Genomic DNA, 19,936 nt, shown 5'->3' on the forward strand with positions numbered 1-19,936 from the left:
CAGGGAAAAGAGACTCAAACTTGGGGAAACTAATTTATTGCTGACAAAATCAGAGTAGGATAATGAGAAATAAGAACAAATCTAAAACCACCTTTCCCCCACCCCTCCCATCTTCCTGGGCTTATCTTTACTCCTGAGTTCTATACCTCCTCCCCCTGAGCAGTGCAGAGGGATGGAGAATGGGGGTTGTGGTCCGTTCGTAACATTTTGCGTCTGCCACTCCTTTTTTCTCATGCTATTTCCCTGCTCCAGCGTGGGGTCCCACCCACGGTAGACAGTCCTTCACAAACTTCTCCAATGTTGGTTCTTCCCACAGGCTGCAGTTCTTTGCAAGCTGTTCCAGTATGTATGTGAGGTGTCACCGTATCCTATTGGATACATTTTAAAGATATAGACTGGGTCTGTCTGGGATGGAGTTAGCTGTCTTTATAGCAGCATGCTTGGTGCTGTGTTTTGGATTTGTAACTAAACCAGTGTTGATGACAGACCAGTATTTCGGCTGTGGCTGAACAGCGCTTGCACAGCACCAAGGCCTCCTCTCTTTCCCCCAGTGAGTAAGCTGAGGTTGGACAAGAAGTTTGGAGGTGACACAGCTGGGACAGCTGACATGAACTGGCCAAAAGGACATTCCATACCATATAGAGTCATGCTGAACAATAAAAACAGGGTTTTTTTTTATTTTGTCTTCCAAGGGAGCCATTGATCAGAGACTGTCAGGGCCTGCTTGTGGGAGGTGGTGAGTGATTGCCTTTGCATTGCTTTTTTTTCCTGTTTTCGGCGGGGGGGGGTGGGGGTGGTGTTTTATTCCCCCTCATCTTTCCTTCACTTACTAAACCATCTTTAACTTGACTGATGAATTTTTTTGTTTTCACTATTCTCATTCTCTCCCCTGTCCTGCTGTGGGTAGATGGGTGAGTAGCTCTGTGGATGCCTATGGGCTGGGCAGGGTCAACCCACCACAATAGCACGGGCAGTCAGAAGGTATAAAGCACTGGACAGGAGCTTTACAGCTCACTGGTGAGGTTATGGCAGGACTGAAGAACATGTCATGCATGTTGACGCTTCACCCTTGATTAATGTGTTGTGCCCTCCAGTCCCTCCTGGCCAAAAAAAAAATATGTACCAGCATTGAAACCAAATTTGGTCAACAACATTACTGGCGAATTTTGTGGATGATGTTATGTCTTTCTAGCTCCTTGGACATTGGATGTTATGAAGGAGAAGGGTATTGAGATTCCAGTTAGAGATTTGTAAGAATTTAGTATCTACTGTTTATATCAAGTAACTGAATTTGATAATACTTCAGTTTTACCATAGTAAAAAAGTGAGATTTTGTTTCTGTTTTATGATGTGTTGAAGCTCCCTGTTGTCCATTCCAGGTAGTTCTTGATCTTGTTTGTGTGTTCTGGGTTTGTTTCAGAAGAGCAAAATTCTCAATGAGGCAAAAGATTCTCAAAAGCTTAAGTAATTAGGCTTAAATTTGTTGTTTGTTTGAGGTGTAAGCTTGTCATTCGTTCGAGGTGTAAGCTAACGTGTTCTACTCTGCAATTGGGACAGGTTAACATGGTACACGGATAATTGCTGAGGTCACGGTTGATAATTTGTAACTGTAGCTAATTCTTGTCCAGTTACCTGTCCCTATATAAGTTCTTTCTGCACCTATCCCAGGTAATAAACTTTTTGAGTCGTCTCTTAGTAGTCAAGCTCTTAAATTTATTCATCAGTATTTGGTAAGCTATGTCTCTTGCTCAAAATCTATGGTGTTTTGAGTAACAGTGCCTCCTGGAGCCTCTGTGTCTTCTGAATGTCGTAAGGCCTCCTTATTTCATGCATACTGGAAAGGAAGTTACAGAGAAACAAGTTGCTTGTTTACTTACGTTGTAAAGTAGGGGAATATTCACTGTAAGCAGGCAAGATGCCTGGCAGTGTTGCCTTGTTGCTTTCCTGCTCCTGAGTCTCATGAATTCTTGGGGCTGCTTAGTATTTTGGAGTAGATGAGGACTGGCTTTCAAAGTCTAAGCTACAATTTAAAATAAGACCCTCAAGTTAGGCACTACTGTTTTTCCTATTTGGGGTATGATATTTTATCAGCCTTGCTGAAATATATTTTGCTTTCAAATACATGCTTTACTGCCTAGATAAAATAGCTTAAGAACCCACAGGTTCTTTTGCTATTACTGCTTTTTAACTCTTAAATGTTAAGACAAAAAGCTTATATTGCTAGTGAAAGGTTAACTGGTCTTCTAAGAATTGGAGATTTAAAATTAATGTATATTATGGCCAACTTTCACTTGCTACTGTATATGACAAAGTAAAAGGCACTGTCTGCAACAAGCGATAAGAGAGGTATGTACATTGGAAACTAGGAGAAAAACAAAAGCCAGTCATCCTACGTATAGTCCTTTTGGCTGAGAGATCCTTGAACCAAAGTATATTATTTTATAGAATTCTCATTAGTGAATGTGAATTTTTGACAATATCTGTTAGACAAGAATAACATCACTGGGGAGTTTCCTGGAGTATGGGGAGGAAGAAACAATGGTCATTCACAACTAGAGAAATAGTCATGAGTAATAAGTGAAGTCGGATATCTTTGGATACTGGAGTGACAGTAAGGTGGAATTTTTATTTTTCTGAATAATAAATTTATTTTTTTAAAATAATATCTATAATATTGCTGAGTGTCTGCACCTATATGCATTGACTTATAACTTATGGTCTGTGGTCTTTCCATTTTGCAATGGCTTCCCATTTCCATTTAATTGTAAGTGAATATTTTGTAAGAATTTGGTCTGCCTAGCACTGAAAAAGCACTTCTGAACTGAAATGAAATCACAGTTTAAGCTTTTAGTTAGTAGGATACCAAGTTTTTATGTCCTTATGTCCACCCAAAAGTATAGGAAGTACTTTTTGTTGTTGTTGTTCTTAACTGTCATATAAAATTGCTAAACCTGTGTGAAATTAGGACTGTGGCTATAATACTGCCAGCTGGGTTTTTAGAAAATAGAAAGCATTTTTTGCTTAGCTTATGAAAACTTACTGAAAACAGAAGATTGATAATGCTGTGACTTTTCTATAGATACCTACTTTAAATAAAAATTGTACAGCAAACAAAAAGATACCTGAAGAAGAACGAGATGACCATGTAATGAAAAAATATAGCAATAACTACTTACGGCTAGATCACTTATATTTCTCAAATGTGTAACTTCACTATAATAGACTACTCTTCCTTTCTCTAGTTCTCAATGTTCTAACAAATATCACCAAGGATTTATTTCATTGACTTTTAGCATGGTGACAACAAACAGTAGACAACAGTCATACATATCTTAGCTTTTTTCCAGTACATTCAGTGTTTAGCATTTGTAGATGCCCATCTTATTTTATTATTTTTTCCTTACTTGACATACCAATCCAAATCTTTTAATCTGTACGTAAGCATTTTTTGTTCATTATAAGTTAAAATGGCAGATGTTTTACTTTGATGCAGTCAAGTTGTCTTATAGGGAAAACAGCTGAATATGGAGATTGATTATCCATGACCTATGCTGGGGAAGGAGTCATTCAAAGTCTCTGCTTGGTTTTTAATGTGCGTTTCTGTACATATAATATTCACATTGTTTGCATTACCCTTTGCATTCATATATAAAGTAATATTTTGTTGACATTTGCAGTGTTTTGGAATGTTTGCATTCATTTGGATGGTTGTCTATTGCCAAGGAAATGCTACTTTCTCTCTTCCTGCTATTCATGGTACTAAGAGATGAGGCCAATCCCTCTGAAAATTTTTAGTATTGCGTAATTAAATTTTCTTATTATGAAATAGGTGAATACTGCCCTTCTGAGTAAATTGCAGCTTCTATTAACTCTTGATTTCAATAAGATCAGTAGCTTCAGGACTCTGTTTATCATTTTTGTTTAGATAAAGCAGCTATGCCTGTTCAATTGCTGAACATAGGTAAAGGAAAATCTGAGACTCTACTACCAAGACATTTGCAGAAGGAGGATTTGAAGCATTTGCGAGAAGGCTTTGATCATACCAACAAATACTTTCAGGTAACTTACTAATAAAAGAATTCTGGTTTACTTTGAAATAGCTCATGGTATTTTTATAAGGGACCTCCATATTCTAGCTCAGTTGGTGACTTGCTGCAGCTGTGTTTCTTTGTGCATCTGTTGCATGTCTTTAAGCAACACAGAATTATGACCCTGTTGAACTTTGTTGCATGTTGCTATTGACTTCATTGATTGACCGTTCTGCCCCTTCCTCTTACGTTGCCAGACTTAAATTTTATAAGAGGTTTTCTTTTCTTAGTTTCTAAACTGTGGGCCCATTTATAAACACATTAATATGCAGAAGGCTGTGCTGAAAATGGAAGGATTGGGGGAGGTTAAGTGGTATTTTGTTTTTAAAAAAATAGTAATAAGCACCACCATTCTGATAAGGATCGGATTTCAGAGTAATGACTTCTGAAGCAGTTTTACTTTCTTGTATGAAGCAATGCAGTATCCAGTTTTATGAAGAGAGGACTCTGTAGCAACTGCCTGCATCAGGATACAGTTAGGTTTTTATCATTACCAAGTGTGCATTTATATTTTACTGTAGCATCCCAAATATATTTCAGATTGGAAGTACAATCCTAGTGTACTAGTGAAATGCGGAAATATTTTTTTCATCCCTAAAACAAGTATACTCTGTAAAATGCAATGTCAGTTCTTGAGGGTTTTCTTTTTTAACCTGTTTAACTTTTTTTGTGAATGGTTCTGAAAATCCTTTTAATCATCCCTGACACTTAAGTGGCAGGAAATGAACATCATCCCAGTCTTGCCTTCAGTCTGTAACCAAAAAAAAAGGCGGGGAAGGGAAGTAAGCTAATTCTGTAGAAAACATTAGGTGGCTTGAATCCTTAAAAAATGGCACAAATATTTTAAAAATATGACCTGAACTGGCCTAATTATTTTCTGTATCCAAAAAAACATTTTTGCTTCCCCAGCTGTATATTCCCAGTTCCAGCTCTAGTGGTTATCTGACCCTGCAATTGAGTCCATTCATGAGAAATAAACTGGCAGAAGACTATCCATATTGATGGAGAGAGGGCAGTTTTCTGCTGCTCTCACTCTTTGAACTGGCTCATTATGGTGTCAAATAGATGCTAGGAGTAGTGCAATTAGGTAAAGCAAAGGAGCAAAACTGCTCTTTTTGGAAGCAGGCAGCAGTAGAGTGTGATAGGAGGTGATTTGATTGAGAATGATCCAGCCTCCCTTAGGTCTTGTAATGGATCAAATGGAAACATCAATAACCAATGCTGCTAGTAAAGACTGGTTTTATTCCTCAGGGTGTAGTTTTCTGTCCCCATTCACCTGCAGGGCATATAGGCTCTCCTGCTTTTAAGAGCTATGCCTGCAAGCACCCCTGACATGGAAGAACAGGGCTTCTTGTTCACAAAGGAAATGTTGAAGCAGACAAAAACGGATTATAAATTAGAAAATGTTTCTGCCAAAATAAATGTTTCCATTAGGAAAGCAGAACAATTATCACCAGGCTATGATTTAAAGCATACATGCAGTTTTATACCTGACTGCTGAAAGTGCATAGAATCTCTTTCTCAGACTTCTGCCTTATGTTAAGAGAACTTCATGCTGCTGCTGACATGGATTAGTAGGTGACTAAAACAGCTTGGCATAAAAACAGTACAACTGGAGAGCTGATAAAGCTGGTGCTAATGCACCATTAAATATGTAGGAAAATCCAGTTCTGCAGGCTGAGCTTGAAGCGAACCTTAGAATGCACTGATGTTAGGTTATCTTAGGGGTGGCACAGCACACTGGTCACTCTAGACCTGCCAAAATAGGGGTCAGGTCCTACTCTTAGGAGGGAGGAAGGAGAGAGGAGGATTTTTCTGAAGTGAGTTCTGGGAAGGAGCAACAAAAAACATCCAGGATGCTTCTGTCTGGCTTGTGTGCCTCAGTCCTTTCATTCTTCTGAAATTATTTGCTTGCTGGCATCCCTCTGAACAATACAAATTTTAATTTAAATTTGTGGGAAGACAGCACAAGCAACATCCGTACATCCTCAGTCACGATGTCCATTAACTGAACTTGATGCCTTCTCCCATTAATTCATCATCCTCTGGATTTTGCTGTGGCAAGGCTCAACCAAATCTGAAAATCAGCTGTTGGACCAGACTGAGGAATGAGGCTGCGGCAGGGAAGGAGACAGATTCACCAGAGGAATTCCACATAGTCAGTTTTAGAGTGAGTCTAGTGGCATATGGAATGGGGAGGGTTTTGGAAGAAGTTTGTCTATGGGCTCAATGAACAGTGCAGGATTTCTGGGGGAAGAGTGAATGTGAGCAGGTTTTGCTAAGGTGGGTTTTGTTGAAGTTTGGAGCTCAAGAGTTTCAGGTACGTTGAGAAAGCAGTGGGTAGTATTTCTGCTGAGGAAGAGAACTAGAGCGTAGGTTTTTGGGATACAAAGGAAAGTGATGGGGCCAGACAGTTACAGTGAAGAATTTGAAAACTCATTGGAAGATAGCAGGATGTAAAAAGAAAAGTAAAAAGTAAAAGTGGTCAGAAAGCAGAGTCTCTACCTCATCGGTTTATTCTGTTTTTAAATAGCATGCTTGTGCAGATTGAAATTTCTTTAGTAAGAAGAAATATATATGTAAATACAGAGGTAACTTTGTTTCATTGCAAAGACTTTATTACAAGAAAAATTCTGGAGTATTTGATTTACCTGTGAGTACAGTTCTAGACAAACAATCTCAGCAATAATGATTGTAGATAATACTTGAAATTTTAAACAAAGTTGTGGTTTTTGAAAACAAACCTTTCTGTAAATATTCATGGACAAATCTCAGAACATTATTCTGCAGATGCTGATTGTTAAAATAAGTCTTTGATACTTAAGTCTCCTTACAAAACTCATTAGTCTTCCCTGTGAGAAGGAGGAACTTGCCTGTTAAAAACATATGGTCCTAGAATGACCTTCATTTTGGTCTTAAATGAAGCATTTGTCTGGAAAGCAATAAAGCAGTATGGTACATGTTAAATTTAATTCATCATGGCTATTTGTTTAGTGTAATAAAATTAAAATATACTTTGGGTTGGAAAAGGATGATTTGTGGAGTATTAGTATTTCTTTATAAAACAGATAGTAAAATAAATTGTTGAATTTGATTTAGATTCCTCCTCAGCTAACATGTTCTAGGACTAATTTTACTCTGAAAATTCTCTACAGTAACAATTCACTGCTGTTTATTTTATCCTAATTTGGTTTAAGAGGTCTTTACTAACATTTAAGTCAAGCTTCCCACTGAATAGTGTACTGTAAAATCATTATGATTTACCTGACAATCCTCTTAATGTTGCTTTTGGGCATTTATAGACAGATTGTTTCTGCTGTCTTTTTACAAGAAACCTTTTATTTTATTTTCTGTGCTGTCTGTGTAGTACTCTTCAACACTTTATAGAGTCTGTTTTCAAATTTTTGTATTTTTCTTTATTGAACCATTTTCTGTGTTTTTATCCTTGAGAAGGATACAGTGCTTTACCTGCCATACTGTGGAAGAATATATTTGACTGACATTTTTGCTACTGTTGAAGGAGAACCTTATCTGATGAGATATCATCATTCTAACAAAACACATTTGTGCCAAAGAGGTGTTAACATAACTGAAGGTGCTGGCCTGTGATTTTTGCTTCATTGTAACTTTAACTTCACTATAAAGGGAGTATTTTTACATAATTAATAGAACCTTTCCATCTTTTAGACCATTTGTATTATTGACAAACTAACTGGTTACTACAGTTTCAAAACTTTGTAATACAGTTCTCCCAGCTGTACAGTTTTTTTATTTTCAGAGAAGATTATTTAGCTTCATATACATCTTTTATCTCTTGACGATGATTTTGTTTTGATATTTATCTTGTAATCCTTTGCCAATATTTCTGGAGAAATTGCTGCATCTTTTAAGATTTTGACCTTTGACCCTACCTTTTTAGCTGCCTTTCAGGTTTTGTGCTAAAACTGTAGCCTTTGTGCTTTTACTGTAACTAGCAAAAGGTACTTCTGTAACTACTATTTCAGTGTTTAAGCTCAACGTCTAGTCAGTAGCATCTAAGTAGTATTGACATGTAATATTACCTTTATTGTATCCTAAGAATATTGCTCTTCAATGCTGTCTTTAGCAGTTTTGGTTAGGGTTTTTGGGTTTTGGGTTTTTTTAAGAATTCAGATGGTAATTTGCACTTATCACTTCAATTCTACATTTTTTTTAGCTTACAGGTGTTTTAGCCGTTATCAGTGTTTCAGTAACATAGATGTGTGTAGTCTTAGTTCACATTATTTATTTATTTATTTTTTACTTTTTAGGGAATAGTTGCTCTTTCCTACCCACTAACAAAGCTTGGAGATGGGACAGACTTTTTCAAGGTTGTTCTTCAAGGTACTGCATTTAAGTATACATTTTAAATTTATTCTGTTGAACTTCTTGACACTTTTTCTGACATCATGTTATTACGTCACTAGTACCTGCTTTTTTAGTGTTCAGTAAAAGGTTATGTTTAAAATACTCTTTAAAAGTGTTCATTCTCTACAAAAATAGATTATTTTAGACTTATGCCAGGTAAGGTAATGGAAACAATACAGTCTTTATATTTCAGTAGACTGAATCTTTTAAAATACTGTCCTGGAAATGCATTAGCTATATGTACAGCTTTAATGGTGTATTTTTAAACTGCTTGTCATAAAGAAGGACTAAGAAAAATGCACACTTAATAGTTACCATATAATATACACAGTATATGCATATAGTGTACATAGTATATACACTTCCTGTGTAACTGGACGTTTAATATAGGTCAGTATCTTGATTAGGAGCAAAATATTCATATTTCATTCTGTTTTAATCTAAGCAGTTAAAAAATGGAATTTCACCTGATTGCTCAGGTATTTGAGTATCAGTAGACACACATTGAAAGACTTAACTTGTTCATCATGTAATAAGTGATACAAAAAAATAATATGTCCCTTTTAAGTCCAAAGTTCATCACCCCCTCCAGCCAGGAAGGAGGAGGATGTCACTAATAAGGAATCTATGTTGGATTTGAGGAACTTTCTATTTCTTTCCATTTTCTTCTCAGCTCCTTCCTTACACTGGTTAGATAATCATCACTTGCTCCCTCTGAGCCTTCCTGATTCTACAAATTCTGTGACTGTGACCAAATAGCAGGCTGGGGGGATACAGATCCTACCTGAGGATACCTGTTTGTGACTGGTGTTAGTACAGATGAATGAAGTTGATGGGACCTGCATCAGTTTCCTTGCTGGTTTCAGGGTTCCCAAAGAGGGATGCAAAACTTCCTTGAGCCTTGCTAATTTCATGTGGCTGTTAAGGAGGGCTGAGAATTTCTGCACATTCTCCACAGCCTCAAAAAATAGTTTGCGCATCTAAATCATTAGCATGGTTTTTGAAACAGTAAAAGGTAGAAAACTTTTTAAAAATAACAACATAATTTCTGCTTCAGTCCTCCTGGAAGGCTATTTATTGATATGTCTATGTACTGGAGTATCTCCAGTTTGTGTAGTTCCACAATATGATCTGTGTTAAGGTAAAAAAATCAAATATGACTGGATAATATTTCCTTCCTAACACTATACACTGAATTGTCCAAGCGGAAAACTGTCATTTCTTTTTGATGTACACTGATGTACGACGTGCACATCTCAAATGGTCCTCTTATGAACAATATTCTGCTTGATATACCTATAGTTAGCACATAAAAGCAGTTGTATAACTATTTGAAAAGATTTTCTGTTTGTAGATTAATTGGAATGAAAAGTGTTAGACTCCGTAGATAAATTTATTTTGGAAAACTCTTCCCATTGCTGTTTTGTTTTGGAGAAAGTATGGTGATTGGAATCGCTTCTGCTTTTTTTCCTCTAGGTTTGGATAACTTGTGTTCACGGACCAACAGCATCAATATTTTAATACATGGAAAAATGGCAGAAGATTGTGCAAAAATTATACACCATGGGGTAAAATATATATATATTTTTTCTTATTTCAGGAATTGTTTTCCACGGATGTATTTTGACTTCTTATCTTGTCTTTGCATAGCTATCACCAAAATTAGAAGTAGCCTATTCATTCAGTTCAATTCTATAAATATGAACTAGAAAAAACCCAAAAAGTATTTGCTTATGTATGAATCTTGATGATAGAGGTGTGTTGTGGTTTAACCTCAGCCAGCAGCTAAGCACTATGCAGCTGCTAACTCCACCCCCCCCACCCCCCCACACCCCCCCCGCATTGGGATGGGGGACAAAATCAGGAAAAGAAGTAAAACTCGTGGGTTGAGATAAGAACAGTTTAATAGAACAGAAAAGAAGAAACTAATAATGATAATGATAACACTAATAAAATGACAACAGTAATGATAAAAGGATTGGAATGTACAAATGATGTGCAGGGCAATTGCTCACCACCTGCTGATTGACACCCAGTTAGTCCCCGAGTGGTGATTCCCTGCCCCCACTCCCCCCAGTTTAGATGGGACGTCCCATGGTATGGAATACACCGTTGGCCACTTCAGGTCAGCTGCCCTGACTGTCTCCCCTCCCAACTCCTTGTGCCCCTCCAGCTTTCTCGCTGGCTGGGCATGAGAAGCTGAAAAATCCTTGACTTTAGCCTAAACACTACCAAGCAACAACTGAAAACATCAGTGTTATCAACATTCTTCACATACTGAACTCAAAACATAGCACCCTACCAGCTACTAGGAAGACAATTAACTCTATCCCAGCCGAGACCAGGACAAGGTGTCATCCATTTATATTCATAATTTGAATGTCTATTGCCATTTGATAAGATAGGTTTTAGAATTAAATCGATTTTAAAAAGTTACCCTGAAAGTTTTGTTGTTTTTTTTTTTTTTTTTTAAATTAATTCAAAACTACCTACACAGTCTTCTTTATTGGCTGGGTGCTGGTGTCTTGCTTAATTAGAGAAAAGAGCTTAGTTTGATTAGCACCAGGGTAAAGGACGTTAACAAGTCACCCTACAAGTTTGTGAGACAATGTGTTGCAACTAAAGAAGGAAAACAAGCTGAAAACAATTACTTCAGCTTAATATTTTTTATTAGATTGCATGTCAGTTTGCTGACATTTTAATATTAGCCAGATATCAAATTAAAGTTAGTGTACAATATGTTATGAGCTCATGTTAGTGCTTTTTCATTTGTTATATAAATTCACACTAAATCATATAATGGTTTGGGCTGGAAGGGACTTTAAGTATCATCCAGTTCCAACCCCCCTGCCATGGGCAGGGGGACATCTTTCACTACATCAGGTTGCCCCAAAGCCTCATCCAACCTGACTTTGAACACTTCCAGGGAGGTGGCGTCCACAACTTCTCTAGACAACTTGTTCTAGTGTTTCACCACCGTCAACATAAAGAATTTCTTCTTATGTCTAATCTAAACTCTACCCTCTTTCAGCTTAAAAGCATTGCCCCTTGTCCTGTCACTATGGGCCTTGGTAAAAAGTGTTTCTCCATGAAAAAGATGGAAAGTTATTTAGTGGAGAAAATAGGGCTTTGTTTTCATGTAATTAGAATTATTTTTTATGTACAAAAGTTAAAGGCTTTCGTAAATATGGTAATGGCAATGGCTTAGTTAGAATTCTGTCAGGATTTTTCAGCTGAAATGGACTCGTACACCTGAACTCTGGTGATCTATATGTTGAAAAAGGTAAAAATTATAGCAGACCTCAGGGCGTGTCATCAAAATATCACTTAAAGTCCAAGTTGCTCTGAATTTATGGAACATTTTAATTTCAGTTCAGAGACATGTGTATTCTTTTTATGTAATTCTACCTAAGGTTAAATGACTTTTGCTTGGTTCCCAGCTGTTTGGGTTTTGGGGTTTTTTTTTAGAGGGAAAGATCTATTTATATTCCTTGAGAGTGATCTTGCTGTTTCTAGATATTAGCTTACACCCTGAATTGTATCAGCTTCAAAGATGCATGCATCAGTTCGAGGTGTATGGGACCAAAGCTGCTAATTATGTGCTTATAAATATTGAGATACTGAAAACTTTTGTATCCCTGTGTCTTCAACATTGTTAATCTGACTAAATTAATATGGATTTGATGAATATGTATAAGTGAGAGAGAAGGAACTGAATGTTTAATTATTGCTTTTACCATGTAGACAATCCTCAAACTGCAGGTGACATACACTGGCTGCCTCTTCAAATGGGTAAAATAAAAGTATCTTGCCCCCAAAAAAGTTTAGTGTTTCTCTCTTTTCAACACATGAACTGTCTTGAGATTTTTATCACTTTGCAAATTTTAATTGAAGTCAGTAAAGAGATTTGGAAGTTACAGAACATGTTGGACAGACTGACTGAGAGTGAAATTTATCCCTAAAAAGGAAGGCTAAAAAAATACCAGTTTTATAAATGTTTAGTGAATAGTTGAAGAAATTTATTTGAAGTTATAGTTGTCACCTAGTGCAGCATTTAAAAAAAAATGCAGGATCATGTAGAGGTGAAAACTTCCCATGGAGATAAAAGATGCTGGGATATATCTTTGTAGACTCTTCTCTCTGTCACTCTTACCTTGCCTTTTTTCCAGTCACATAATTTGTTTTGTTAAATATTGAATTAATAATGATAAATAATATTAACAATAATAATTAAATATGTATTAAAATGCATGCTATATTTTTAATGAATATGTAAAATACTTCAGAAGTCTTGCTTAGCAATGTGATTCCTTGTACTTTGAGGATTTTTTTTCTGGCATCGTTTACCACATGGCTTCCATCAGTAGATGTGTCATGAACTGAACAGGGTAAAACTTTGTTTTTGAAGAAATCACTGAGTATAAGAAACATTTTCCAGCAAAAGGTGCTGGCTTTGACAGCATGGTGGTAGGTCTTGGGAAGTATACATTATCTGTGGTGTGTAGTCTCTTAAATAGAAGTCTCGGTGTGAGGAAAAAGAAATTCTATAGGACATCTTCCTCTATTTACATCTAGTGTCTCCTCCAACCGGCATAGGTTATGTGAAGGAAAGGTCAGTCACACCTCCTGACTGTGAAGGAAAGGTGTCACAGAATTCGTTCAAATTAATTTAGCCATAAGGAATAAAAATTACCTAGATCCTTTTAGTAGAGACGGTTTAGAGATTGTGCTATTAATTAGACCTCAAAATTGGTGCATGGCCCTTTTCAGCTCTTTGATACATGTGACCTTGAGGGAACAACACAGAGGGGCTTTGGACTGGGTGGTAAGGTGTGTAGGTCAGAGTATTCCATTTTATATTGGATTCTGCTCTGTATCCAAGCCTTGTTTTAGTGTTTGTCGTATGCCATGTTAAACAGAGAAACATGTCTTGAAGATCAGCAAAATCTGTTTAGTCTGTTTAGGGCAGAATTATCTTTTACAGCTGTCAGATATGTATAAAATAAGAAGTGACAGTATACAAATTTCTCAATTCCACAGAATTTTGACAGCAAATCCAGGATGGGAAGTTCCTGAACTAATTTGCTAAATATACAAGCTGCAGAATCAAAGAACAAACCAGTTTTATTGTCCTGATAAAAATACAAATCTTGAACAAGGCCCTAAGCAGCAATTAGAAGATAGAAAGATCAGTACTAAAGAGCTGAGTAGGAAACCACAAGCCACAGGCAACAACCCTTAGGCAGCCAGAGTGGGCTGAAACCAGTATTTGGTCTTCACCAGTGAACTGAACCTTCATGGTACTTTCCACATGTCTCAAATGAGATTTTAATTTTGGAAGAATCTGAGGGAACAGAATGATTTCTGAAACTAGCAGAGTTGCAATTTGGCAGTTACGAAGTAGATTTAATTTTTAAAAAAACAAAGTTTTATCCATTAAAGGATTACTTCAGTAAGGTCCAATACTTTTTGTTTGCTGCTTACAATTTCAAACTTCACAGTTTTGTAGATTTCCGTATCGTACTTCCCATACTGTAACAACTTCAGCTAATTTGCCTGGGGGGAGGAGCAGGCTATTCCCAAAAATGTGAATAACGATGTTGTTGTTATCTCCTGAGAGTCTTCTGGTTCTGTAACAAAATAACCATAGGGAAAATATTCTTTCCTTTATTTCTCACTTCTTTTGAATGAGGGGAGTAGGATTTCTTTTTGCTGTTTAAAATTGTTGGTTGATTCATACAGTTTGTGTATGTATGCAATATAATACGTGTCTGTTGACATGAAAATCCACCAATTTATGTAAACTGCTTTGATTCCTAAGCCAATTATAAGAGAACTTCTAATAACTGCTTTTAGCTAAAGGTGAAATGGAAACTAATCTATTTTTGAAAACTAATATAGCATTAAATTTCAAAGCACTGTGCAAACCTTGTTTAAGTTTTTACATGTTTAGAAACTGTGAGTCACAACCTGTCAAAGTTGACTATGATTTGTAACAAATCTGAGACTATACCTGTTCTTTCTACGTGTAAAACTAGATTTTGAGTTAGTGCTGTCTTTTTTCCTCATTGAAATTGCATAGTCCTTTCACAGGTGTGTTTTGAGTCCCATGTTACACATTGCATATTACATAAGAGTAATCACCAATGATCTAACATTATACACAAAAAAAGTTTCCATTTGTTATCAACCTGTGTAAAGGTTTTAGTTTGTGTAATTCTAAAGTTCCTTCTGACACAGGAGAACAGGACAAGTCAAGTCAGCTGTACAGAGCTCCAACCCTGACTCAGCAACCAAGTCCCAGAGTTGTGTGCAGCCTGCAATCATAAAATGCTGAAATGGGAATAATGTATAGTAGGGCATAGATTTTTAGCTGAAGGTTAATTGCACTCTTGAAGGAACACCATGAGTAGCATCAGCAACAGTGAAAGGAAAGACGTGCTAACACATAGCTTCTGCAAAATAGCTGAGTTTCCTGAAGCATGTGTTTGTATCTGGAAAGACTGAAACAACTTTAATGTATGTTAGCAGGGCAGTGGGTTCCAGATGCAAGGAATGCTGAGTTGTCTAATCATTTTGACCGATTTTAACTTAGCTCTGTGTATGGCTTACATGTAGGTTATTTACATATTATCTTTTAGTCAAAATATACATTTTATTCCCATTTATGACACTACCTGAAAATCATGATGACCTAAGTAGTTTTGTTGTGTATTAAACTGTCTGATCAAACTTATGTTTTCTGCAGTAATTTTTTTTTTTTTGGCAAATCCTTTAATAGCTAAATATATCACTGTCACTTAAGCTAGCAGCCTTTCTTTTTCTTGCACAAAACATTAAGATTTTGTATCTTAAATCATTTAGAGTAGCATTATTATATTGCTGAAATAGCAAAAACTGTCAACTTTAATCAGAACAGTCTTTATTTGTTGTAATCCAATCAACACATGAACAAAAGTCATTCAGTAAAAGCTTATGGAAGTGCCTTTGGTAGAAGGTTGAATAGAAATGGGGTTCCGAGTCTAATATGTTTATTGGAATGGATCACATTGGTACAGCCCTGCTATACAGTTCTGGTACCAAAGGAGCTGACTATAAAGGAGCTTTATGTTGTATCAGAGTTCCCAGCATTATCTTTGTTTGGTCAGATACCTTTCTTATCATATCTATCTCCTATATGTATTTTCGATCTTCTCCTCCCCCACCTTTTTTTTTTTTTTTTTTTTTTTTTTTTTTTTTGTAAGGTTACTACTGAAAAGGTGAGCTGCTGCAGAGACTTAAATCATTTATCCCTTAAATAATCCTTTGCTTGTTTACTTTCTGGTGTCTGAGGAACTTTATACCAAAGTAAAAGTGCAGTTGTGAATGCAATTGCTTCCTGTGCCAGAATCTCAGGAGTGACTCCAGGGAAGTTTGTAATGTCTCTTTTGCTACCAGAAACCTACCTATTGATTGACTTACCTATTTGACCCTTAAGGAAGAAACTGGAAGATGTTGATCCAACCAAAACAGAAAGTATCTACAAGGAGAGTCTCTTCAAAGTGCAATTGTAACTCAGTAAGAAATAAGCTCTGAGAAAAGATTGTTTTGTCACTGCTGATCCGATGTGTGATTCCTTTTCTAGCTTAGTTAAGCTTACCCAGAAAGGAGTCAGTCTTCAGGATATTTGAAGGGTAATGATTCTTTTGCTTTATTCAGTGTGACTCTTCCCCTCTAGGCCTTGTCAAAATTAGCACTCCATCACAGTAGCATCAAGAGTGTGACAATTTTAGCAGAATTTGAAAAAAAAGCTTGCTGGCATTGATTGGAAATATGAATTCCATGGGTAGAAAAACTAAAAAGAGAAACTTAAAGGCAGTGCTTAGAATTTGTTCAGGATTTTTGTTTCTTGAAAGTGTTGAGACTTTAGGATGAAATTTCACATCACATACTCTTAAAATAAGAGTTCGTGATACAGCCTATGTAATCATCTGTTTATCACCCTGTCTCCATAGGACACCTTTATAGTTGCAGGATATAAGTTGGCAAAATCACCTACAGCGGGACTGGATGGTAGACATGGTTGCCACTTAGAGCTGTCTGAAGAAGCTGGATCGGCCATTTATGTACGTGGGTACCCAACTTTTTTTACCTTTTTTTTTTCTCCAAATTAAATCTCCAATTAAAATTTTGCTTTACAGCAGAAAAAACACAATACAATCTTTTAGAATCTGGAGTGCTACAGATTATTTTCGCATGTTCATCAGGAAACAATCAGGACACGTTTGTATGTATACAATTTTATAATAACCCTAACCATGCAAGACCCAAATTATGTCAGGCCTCCCAGGTAAATTTCTACTCGTTGAGTGCAGAAGTTTGACCTTAGTTGGCTTTAGATAGATCCCTAGAGCTGTTTAAACCATTTTCATGCATAACACAATGCAGTAATGCAGACAAGGTAGAGGGTGCATGAGTGGTCTTAGGTCTATCATTTTTACTTTTCTCTGGTCTATGACTTTGTACTGCTTTAATTCACATCATTACACTTTGCTTTTAAAATACATGGCTTCCTAGATTCTTAATTTTTAGAAGAGTATTACACCCCTTTTTTCTGAGGGGTTTTCCTTTGTTCTTTTATACTATTCTCACCTGAATACTGTTTATCTTAAATGCTTCCATCTGTTGAGGTATAGGAGTGGAGATACCCTGTTCTGCTGCTGCTTCTATTTGTCTGTGGTAATGCGTCAGCAGTACATGTTTGTTGAAGCCCCTGTGTCTTTGCTTCAAGAAACATTTGCTACCCTTTTTAAGCCTAAGCATTAGTATTTTAAAAGTTAACAAAAATTACAGAAGTTTAAATACCTAAGGATTTAGGATATTATTCTACACTTGGAAACCTGTAGTTAGGTGGGGAGAGGGGCTGGGTGTGGAATGAAACTAAGCTTTCAAAAACTTCATTGGACATTTCTGTGGAATATTTCTAATAGTTCTTATTACCCCAACAGTTATGGGCATCTGGTGAGAAAATGTTGTAAATTTTTAATCACTGTAATTGTCTGCTACTGTTAAAGCAAGGGATGATAGCACTGAACTGAACTCTCTGTGATGATGCTGTAAACTCCATTCTGTAGTCAGTGAAAAGGAAAAGGCACCTCCATGGAGAACGGTATAACTTTATACAATATGGTGATTGCTTTGAACCTGTCAGCCAGATTTTGAAACAAACTTAGAAATAATTATGAAAAATTAAACACAAAATCACATATAAAAGAGACTTACTAAAATAAATTCTGTGCCAATGACAAGTTTTGAACTTTTGTCTATATAATTTTGTCTGACAATAATTTTAAATTTCAGAAAAAAAGCTTTTTTTTTTCGGAAAGGCATTTTTTTCCAGAATTGACCTCTGTAGATAATTAAAGATTGACATGCACCTCAATAAGAAACAAAATGAATTAAAATTATAGTGCAGACTGTTTCATGATGTTATCTGTTGATAAGGTGGGTATGTGTTTGTATTATGTCAAATTATCATAATTAGTTCTCTAAAAGACCTTACACTAAAGATAAGTCTGGCTTGGTAAGTATGGGTCTAAAAGCTTAGGAACTATCTTTAAATAGAATTTATCCTATTCTGGTGAATTTGCCTTGACCTTTTTTTTTTAATTTTTTTTTTTTTTTTTACACCAAAGGAGAGTAATGAGTCACTGAAAGTAGGTCTGTTCTAAGCATTAACATGTACAAAACCTAAACCCATTTAAGTTCTCTGTTAAGCAAGTACAGTTTTAAATTTGTGGCCTTTGACTTTCAAATGCTGACTCTACTGATGTGACCTGACTTACATTCAACTAAGTGCATTTCTAATTTAGAAAATGTGTGTGTTATTTAAAGTAGCTTTTGTCTGAGTGTAATTGGAGTAAATATGATTTTATTTTTTTCTGTAGGATAAAATTTTACTATTTTCAGAGGTGATTCACATAGCTAAAGCATCTATAGTGCTGTTTTGTATTTGCTTATAGAGTTATGTTTGCTTTAGAGTTATCAAATGTTGTTGTATTTGCAGTGCCTTCACTTTTATACTCAGAAAGTTTGCTATGTTTTTGTGTCCTCAGATTTATGGTAAACCAAGAACAACTGCTGCTCCAGAAACTGCATCTTTGGTGAGTTTGTTTGGGATGTTTTTAAGCCATGTGAGTCCAACTGCATGTAAATAAGAATGTGTGGAATTCTTTTCTGTTTATTTTACTTCCATACTCTCATCCCTGCAGTCATTTGTTTAGCTTTTAATTTTGCAAATAATACTCCCACAAAACAGGATAAAATACTAAAAACTAGTACTTTTTCTATACTTGCCATATAGTTTCCATCTTGATCTCAAAATAGGCTGCATGTTGGTTTGGGAAATATGAACCAGAAAGGTAACTGTTGTTCTAAAGAAGGTTATATGCCTGTGCTTTAAAAAAATGGAAATATGAATCTTCCTTTGATTTGGAATCAGACTGCATGTACTGGTCTTAACATTTCTTTTGATGACTGTTTGGAATAAGCCTTTATGCATCTAAATTAAAATACTACAGGAAACAGTATATTAAAGGCATAGAAATTGGTATGAAATTTTATTGTTCTTTATCATAAGGTTAAAGATTTAGTACCAAAGATGATACAGCTGGGCTTCATGTTCATTTTATGAAGACTTTCATTTTTTTTTCCCTGATATAGCAATTGAAAACCACAGTTTTCAGTCAGTTTGGCAGAACTTGTATTCTTTAAAAGAGACTAATCAGCCTACAATGTAACCTTAAGATAAGAGGAGAGTAGTCCTTAAACAGTAGAAGGTAATCCTTCATTCCTCTAATACTTCAACAAGTGTGGTATTTTTAATAGGAAGACTTAGTCAATGGCTGAGAGGTACAGCCCCCCCCCCCCCCCCCAAGACAGAGATTCTGTGCAGTGACACTGCCAATAAGAATTACAGAATTTTTTATGTATGTGCTTTCAAAAGCCCTTTGGATGCACATGTTAAAATCAATCAGTAAAAAAATGACTTTCCATCATTCTTTATTATAATTACTTTTATTCACCTGTTTCATGTATTAAAACTTACTTGAACTGGCTGGTTAGTTTATCATAAGGAAGATGCAATCACAAAAAGAAATGGAAATAAGTCTTGTGTGCTTTATTGTCTGTGAATATATGTATATATATGTAGCTTTAGAATCTAAAGTGAATAAGACAGAAAGAAATAGGTAACTTTTTTTTATTTTAAGATGAGGGTGGATGGTGTTAAAAGACAAAATTCTGTGTGAATGTTTGAATAATTTTTCTTTTGTTCCCTAATTTTATCATGCCTTTCCAGTCTGTTGCACCAAAATATGTGTATACTCCTCTGAATCATCTTAAAGATGGAACTATAGTGAATTTGTATGGCGTTGTGAAATTCTTCAAGCCTCCATATGTAAGCAAAGGAACTGGTATGTACT

At 36.0% G+C, this 19,936-nt stretch overlaps 1 protein-coding gene across 9 annotated transcripts in view; it reads left to right on the plus strand.

The window, feature by feature from the left end:
* The window catches only part of POT1 (protection of telomeres 1), an 83,236-nt gene that overhangs the window by 5,449 nt on the left and 57,851 nt on the right, over window positions 1–19,936 (plus strand). For 3 of the 9 annotated variants that reach the window (XM_049813910.1, XM_049813909.1, XM_049813913.1), the window contains 6 exons: window positions 3,926–4,059; window positions 8,378–8,450; window positions 9,951–10,042; window positions 16,469–16,579; window positions 18,569–18,616; window positions 19,813–19,927. In XM_049813910.1, the coding sequence (XP_049669867.1) occupies window positions 3,937–4,059; window positions 8,378–8,450; window positions 9,951–10,042; window positions 16,469–16,579; window positions 18,569–18,616; window positions 19,813–19,927 (562 nt within the window). In that variant the 5' untranslated portion in view covers window positions 3,926–3,936. Of the gene's footprint in view, window positions 1–554; window positions 737–771; window positions 3,593–3,925; window positions 4,060–6,072; window positions 6,259–7,541; window positions 7,684–8,377; window positions 8,451–9,950; window positions 10,043–16,468; window positions 16,580–18,568; window positions 18,617–19,812; window positions 19,928–19,936 lie in introns of those variants that run through there. The other 6 variants (XM_049813915.1, XM_049813911.1, XM_049813912.1 and 3 more) reach the window with 6 other exon arrangements.

Source organism: Accipiter gentilis, chromosome 11, assembly GCF_929443795.1.
Source record: "Accipiter gentilis chromosome 11, bAccGen1.1, whole genome shotgun sequence".
Lineage (NCBI taxonomy): Eukaryota > Metazoa > Chordata > Aves > Accipitriformes > Accipitridae > Astur > Astur gentilis.